General features: G+C 58.9%; 1 protein-coding gene across 1 annotated transcript; it reads left to right on the forward strand.

The window, feature by feature from the left end:
* The first annotated feature begins 1139 nt into the window (after positions 1-1139).
* LOC136515753 (uncharacterized) lies at positions 1140-3334 on the forward strand. The gene is made up of 4 exons (XM_066509257.1): positions 1140-1615; positions 1827-2541; positions 2615-2941; positions 3134-3334. Exons 1-4 carry the CDS (start codon positions 1140-1142, stop codon positions 3332-3334), a joined length of 1719 nt encoding a protein of 572 aa, XP_066365354.1.
* Positions 3335-6613: the final 3279 nt, after the last annotated feature.

Genomic DNA, 6613 nt, shown 5'->3' on the forward strand with positions numbered 1-6613 from the left:
TGAAGTCGGTGCTGGAGGCCTTCGTCTAGAAGGGGTTTCTGCCGTCGTAGGAGGTGGCGCACTAGAGGGTCCCCGAGAAGGAGGAGTTCCCGCAACCTCGTCCCGACGAGGTGGTTTCATTCCTTACCTTCCATGAGCATGGTTTGGGATACCCCGCGCACTGGTTCCTGCGCGGGCTTCTCAACGAGTGGGGCCTAGAGCTGCAGCACCTCAATCTGACGGGGGTGCTGCACCTTGCCGGTTATGTTACTATCTGCGAGGCTTATCTTGGGATGGAGCCACATGTAGATTTCTTCTGGCGGCTCTTCTCCCCAAGAGCCTTAACGGCGGGGGACTCGGCTGAGAACACGCCGGTGGGAGGATTCGCCCTCAAGAGGAAGCCGGGCGTGGGAGACTCGTATCCCGGGTACCTCCCCTGCGACTCCAATCGGGGGTGCATAGGGAGTGGTTCTACCTCAGGAATCCGGCGGCGGCGCCATTCCCGGTGTTCACCGGTAGGAGGCCAGAGAAAAAAGAAAGTTGGTCGTGGGGCTACGCCAAAAAGGAGAAGCACAAGGTGGGAGTCATTGAGGCAGAGCTCTGGAAGCTTGTGAAGAGTGGTCTCAATAGGGTGCGGGTGTTTCACACCCTGTACCGCTGCCGGGTCATGCTATTGGTGGAGAGGGCGCGACTGATGTGGATGTACGACGGCCTTTCAGACCCAGACCGTATGTCGTCGGAGGATCTATCGGACAACGAGGTCTAGAGTCACATTGGCCGGGTGCTGCAGCTGAGGCCCAAGGAGAGGGTCGAAGGGAGGCCCATACCTTTTAACTCTTCGATCATGTCCCGCCTAGTTTGTTCCCTTCTCTAATCTGCGCATTTTTCTCTGCTTTTCCTATTTCTTGATTGGGGGTCGTATGTTCCGTAGGGGCTTGGGAAAGTACAAGTCCTGGTCGTACCTTCCCAAGGGGCCAGAGGGCTAGGCCTGGCAAGCCGCTCAGAAGGAGGCGACAGACGCCCGTAAGAAGAAAAGGACTGAGGAGGTTCGACGGAAGGAAGAGAAGAAGGAGGTCGCCCGGCGTATAAGGGTCGGGGAACATAGGAGCGACGTCGAGTCGGAACTCGCGTCGGAGGATCCTCCTACGGATTTGGATGACATGGTCTTCTTCGATGAGGAGGAGAGTCGGGAGGTCGTCGTGACCTTAGTGGATCATTGCGGCCCTGCGGTGATGTCCGCCGGTGGTGAGCAGGAGGCCACACGGCATGCAGTGGTTCCTGCATCGAGAAAGCGCACAACGAGTGCGGACGTCGTTGGTGAGCGAGCGGTGAAGCGGCCGCGGTCACCGCGCCCCTTGGCGGCATCGCCGGTCCCGTCGTCGTCTATGGTGGGCGCAGCTGAGCGAGCTGGGCGGTTCGAGGAGCGGACGGGCACTCGTGCAGCGACGAAACCGGTGCCAACGACGGACTTGCAGCTGAAGGAGGCCTTCCCTGGCGCGGCTGCAGTCGAGTGGTCCAGGCGGTCTGAGGCGCAGACTAGCGTCCGGTCAATACACGACTTGCAGTCAGAGGACGCCCCGTCCGCTGCTCCCATCAGGGAGTCCTGGGCCAGAGGTCGCAGCGATCCGCAAACCGGGTAGGAGCCGGTCGGGATGGCTCCGACCCCATTCAATGCGAGGGGGCGTGGGTCGCAGCCTGGGAGTGGTCCTTAGCCTATAGGCCCGTGGTCATCGGAGTCTGCCTTCCAGATCGTGCCGCTCGCCACCTGGTATGTTTCCTTTAGTTGCTTCTTTGATTCTTGCTGGTCGAGTCTTTTTGGAGTGTGGCTTACCCGTGATTTTTGACAGCGGCCGGAGGATGCCGGGGTTGAGCATCGCCCTGACCCCCGTGCAGGAGGTTTGGAGGCCCACACTGCAGCGTGTGGTGACGAGCGAAGGTGGCAGCGGGGTGGCGGCAGCAAGGCCTTCCCTCCTAGGGGTGTTGCCCCCTAGGGGGGCTGCTGATAAGGCGGTAGCGGCGGCGTCGGTGTTGGCAGCGATCCCAGTGTCGACGGCAAAGGTGACGCTCGCGGCCCCTTCTTCGGCGGTCGCGGTGGAGGAGACGAGGGAGAGAGAACTCCCTATCTCACCGGGTGGAGGGCTGCACAACCTATCCTTGCCGTCGGAGCCAAAGGCGCTGGAGGGAAGCATGGCTAGGACAGAGTTGGGACGCCCGGTGGCGCCCCATGCGAACGTGGTGGTGGAAATCCTGTCTGACGACGAGGCGGATACCGTGGCGGAACTGGTGGTGTCGCCGCGGGAGCTGGTGGTGGCCTGGTCGGAGGCTGGGCCCTCCGGTGGTTTATCGGAGGGTGACCTGGAGTGGCCCTTCCCCGAGGACCCGTCGAAGGCGAGGTTCGTCCTCCGGGATTCCCGGGAGCGCCAGCTCTGGGACATTTTCGGGGGGCAAGGGCATGTCGCGGTGTCCAAACTCACCAAGCTATCCGTGAAGCTTGATAGTGCCCGGAAGCAGGCTCAGTTTGCCTGGCAACTGGTTGAGGTCGACCTGCAGCTCGCCGCGGAGGTGAGTTTCTAGTACTTATCCTTGCCCTTTGAATCTTTTCGTCAGTTGTTTTTAGCATGCTTGTTCTTCACAGGAAATAAGGAAGGTGTCATCCCGCAAGTCATACTTCCTCCGAACGGAACACGCCTGGACGGTCGAGCTAGAGCGCCGGGTGGAGTCCGCTTGCCACGAGTCCCAAGTCCGAACGACTAAGGCGGCCACGGCACGGGCGAAGGGGCAGTGTGCGGTGGAGCGGGTGACTGCTGCCAAGCAAGGGCTCGAGGCGGCGAAGGCCCACCATGAAGAGATCAAGGCTAAGCTACGGACGTCCCTGGCCAATACTGAGGCGGCGCTTCAAGAGGCCTTGGTGGCCCTAGAGCCAGAGCGGGCCACCCTGGAGAGGGCACAGAAGGCCTTGGAGGCAAAGCAGAGGGCTCGGTTGGAGGCGGGTTAGGAAGTGCTCATGCTCCGGAGCCAGGTGATGGGGATGGAAGATGCGAGTGCCCGTCTGTGCGAGTAGGTGGCCCGGCAGGCAAAGGATTTCTCCACCCTTGAGGCCTCTCGCGTCGGTGTGTACCCTTTTGTTTTCTCGTGGTGTTGATTTTTCCCTCAGCCTGTTTTTGAGTTTGTCGCCCTTCCCCCAGAGCTGGACAAAAAGGTAAAGGTGCTGGAGCGAGACCTGGAGATGTCCAAGGCAAGCTTCAGCCGGAACGCCGAGGAGCTAGCCAAGTCCCACGAAGAACGACGTGCTCTCAAAGGGAATCTCGACCAGATCCGCAACGTTGCTCAGCTCGTTGTCTTGGAAATCTTCTAGTCAGCGCCAAGTACCAGCACGCCCGCGGTCCAGCTGGCGGAGGTCCCAGACGCGGTCAAGGACCTCGTCAGGAGCGGGTTGTTTTATGGAGCGTTGGGGGTGCTGACCTCGGTGGCGATGCACCAAACGAACCTAGACTTTGATGCTATCTGCGGAGGGTATGCTGAAGGTCTAAGCATGGAGGACATCCAATCCATTAGGGTGAGCTTGCTGCCGCACGCGTGGTCGGTGTTGGAGCAATTCTCCGCCGAGTGGGTGATGGACGTTTGCCGTCAAGACATGGCCCGAAGCGTGCATGGAGAGAATGCTTCCGAGCCTACGAATAACCTGAAGCCTGGTTCAGGGGGAAATGTCGCCTCGGCCTTGGTCGAACCCAACGTCATGCCGCCAAGGGGTGAGCAGCCTACGCCTTCGTCGGTCGCGCCGCCAGTAGATGCCGCCGGGTCGGTTTAATACCTTTTTAAATATAAGTAGTTAGTAAATGTAAGAAGTTTAAGTTCGTGCGGGGGGAACCCCTGTGTAAGACGTTCGTGTGTGTTTTAATGATTGCAATCGATTTTTGTTTTTGTGATGGAGTTGCTCCGTTCGGGGAAGCTTGTTCCCTTTCATTCCTTAGTTTTCCCTTAGCATAATTTTGTTTTAAATTTCTTTCTTTCTCGTACCTGCCCGTTTGTTCCATAGGCTGCAACTTTCCGAGCCTGGGGCGTGGCCCACGAGGCTCGACCGGTCGTAACCGTAGGAGAAGGCGGGGTGCAATCAGTCGGAATGTTTCAAAGCAAAGCTACATAAGGTAAAACAAAGGAATGAACTGCCCTTTCGTTTGGGTAGGAAGGAGTTTCTCCATACGAAAGTAAAAGAGTACTTAAGGTAAAAACAAAAATAGAGGGGTAGTAGAGCCCCCTAGTGGAGCCCCCAAGCGCCCCGAGCCGAAAAGTGTTCGGGTCGGGGTGCTCTTATAGGAGCGTTCGCTAAGTAAAGGTGAGACTGAAACTTAGGAAAAGACGAAAAACATAGCTGTTCCAAGGTCGTCGGAGAGAGCGTCGTCGTCGTTGTCCTTTAGTCGGTAGGCTTCCGGTCGGATCACTTCAGTCGTCTGGATCCTTGCCCATTTCGCCCCCTTCTTTGGTTGCTGCTTCTCCGTCTTCTTCCTCCTTTGGCCTGCCAGCCTACCTCTGCAGGCGCTTGAGGAGCTGGCAGTCCTTGTAGAGATGGTTGACGGGATAGTTGTGGTTGGTGCACGGGCTCTCCATGATCTCGTGAAAGTGGTATGGAGGGTCTTGCTGGGGCGGAGTGTCCGCATAATCTACCGTGGCGGCCAACGCGGACTTGGCCGGTCGGCGGCGATCATTTCTGTTCTTCTTTCCCCTCTGCGTGGAGGGGCTCTCGTCTTGATCCTAGCGCTTGGCCTTACCTTTGTCGCGGCCCCCGTTGAAGCGCGGCAGAAAAGGCGCTTACTAGGGGTGTTGGACAAAGGTCCGTGGTTCTAGGCTGTCAAGGCTGGGACTCCGGCCAACACTGCGCGCGTCTTGGTTTGGCCCGAGCCACGCATAGATAGGCAGTCGGCACGGCGTGGTCGTCAAGTCAAGACGAGGTGCGGTTGCGGCTTCTTGTGCCGCAATCGGTGGTTGTGGCGATGATAGGGTGTAGTGCCCCATCTGCTGCGTCCCTGTTCCTCGGACGGGGAGCGAGGTCGCGAGTCGGCGTCGCGATACGGAGCACTCCGCTTGTTGAACGGCGGCGGTCTCCAACAGTGCCCGAAGGTTCTGGTGGATTGCTCGTCCACGAGGGTCGTTCGGCTCGGGCAGGTCACGCAGGAGCATTGCCGCGGCGGCAACATTCTAACTGGCCCGAGCGAACTATGGGGGGTTGGTCCCCCGAAACGGAGCGTTGCGCTGGGGCTGACGGGCGTGACCCCGATCGCCGCTCGCCGATCTATGCGCACGAGGCGCAGTGTGGTGCGCCGAGCGCGTTGGTGCAGTTGGTGGCTGATGCAGCCACTGTCGTCGTAGATCCTCCCCGTGCTCACGTGTGAGCTTGGGGGTCCCCGCGTGGGGGCCCGGCGGGGCGTGGGTCTAGAAGGACTCCGTTACCCCTAGCGGCTGTTCCGGGGCGTCCGCCGAAGCGTACTCCCAGGACCGACGGTGACTAGGCGCCACGTCGCCGATGCTGGAGCCGTCACTCCCGACGTCGTCATCCATGATGTCGAGGAAACAGGTGGGAGCATAGCTTGCCATCCCCACGAACTCAGACGTGAGTGGGTGCGGCGCCAGCACCTTTTGGAGTCCCCGGGCGTATGCGTCCACGGAAGACGCGAGGCCATAGGGGAACCGGCCGTATGGCGGCTGCGACGGGGGCAACGGTAGCCCACCGGGTATTTGGCGGAAAATAGAGCGCAGTAAGTAAATAACAACATATATATTACTCACAATGGGGTTTGAGCAGAGAGTTTGCTCAGAATGAAGCGCAGATGCCACGCCGTCGAAGTCGCGCGTCCCGGAGTCGATGGAGGACGTCCCTCCGACGAGTGCCGGGTCACGAGTCTCCTCGCAGAGGTGGAGTATGTCGAGCCGGTCAGCGGCGAAGTCTAGGCTTCCGAAGCGGAAGGCCTGCGAAGGCTCGAAAACGGGTGGAACCCGCATCCCGGCGGGCGGGAGTGCGGGGAACTCCAGCGAGCCGAAACGAATCGTATCGCCCAAGCCCGCCATGGCAGGGGTGGCGGAAAAATGGGCCATCCAATGACCAAAAAGTATTGAACGTACAGCGTCCTCCCCACGGACGGCGCCAACTGTCGGTGTAGAAAGTGACCAACTAGTAAATATTTATAGTTTGCTGTACGTTGTGATCGAAGGTGGCCTAGCGCTCAATGACACAGGATTTATACTGGTTTGGGCAACGTGCCCTACGTCCAGTTGGGATCAGTCGGTGACTTTATTCCTGAGCCCAGATGCTCGAAGTCTGTAGTGGGGGTACAAACGAGAAGGAGGAAGGAGAGATACAAGCGGTTCGGTTGGCTCCGACCGGAAGGGTCGCGGTCGGAACTGGGTGGTCCTACGGTTGGGAGTGTTAATGTTGATCTAGTGAGTCTGAGCTTGAAGAAGTTGATCTCTCCTTGTTGGAGAGAGCGCATCCCCTTTTATAGATGAAGGGGATGGCTTTTACGGGTGAGAGGGAGAGAGTATAGGTATTTCTAAGCCTTGCTGCCTACGATGATGAAAACTGAATAATGGTTGAAGCCCCACAATACAGTCGATGTCGCTGTAGGATGTCAGATGTGCACGG

Source organism: Miscanthus floridulus, chromosome 17, assembly GCF_019320115.1.
Source record: "Miscanthus floridulus cultivar M001 chromosome 17, ASM1932011v1, whole genome shotgun sequence".
NCBI classification, from domain to species: Eukaryota; Viridiplantae; Streptophyta; class Magnoliopsida; order Poales; family Poaceae; genus Miscanthus; species Miscanthus floridulus.

Bases quoted from the DNA above. Each gene is read 5' to 3' on its own strand.
- LOC136515753 (XM_066509257.1), top strand. From the start codon at position 1,140: ATGGTCTTCTTCGATGAGGAGGAGAGTCGGGAGGTCGTCGTGACCTTA. The intron at 1,616-1,826 runs GTAGGAGCCGGT...GATTTTTGACAG, and splicing joins CGCAGCGATCCGCAAACCGG to CGGCCGGAGGATGCCGGGGT. The intron at 2,542-2,614 runs GTGAGTTTCTAG...TGTTCTTCACAG, and splicing joins ACCTGCAGCTCGCCGCGGAG to GAAATAAGGAAGGTGTCATC.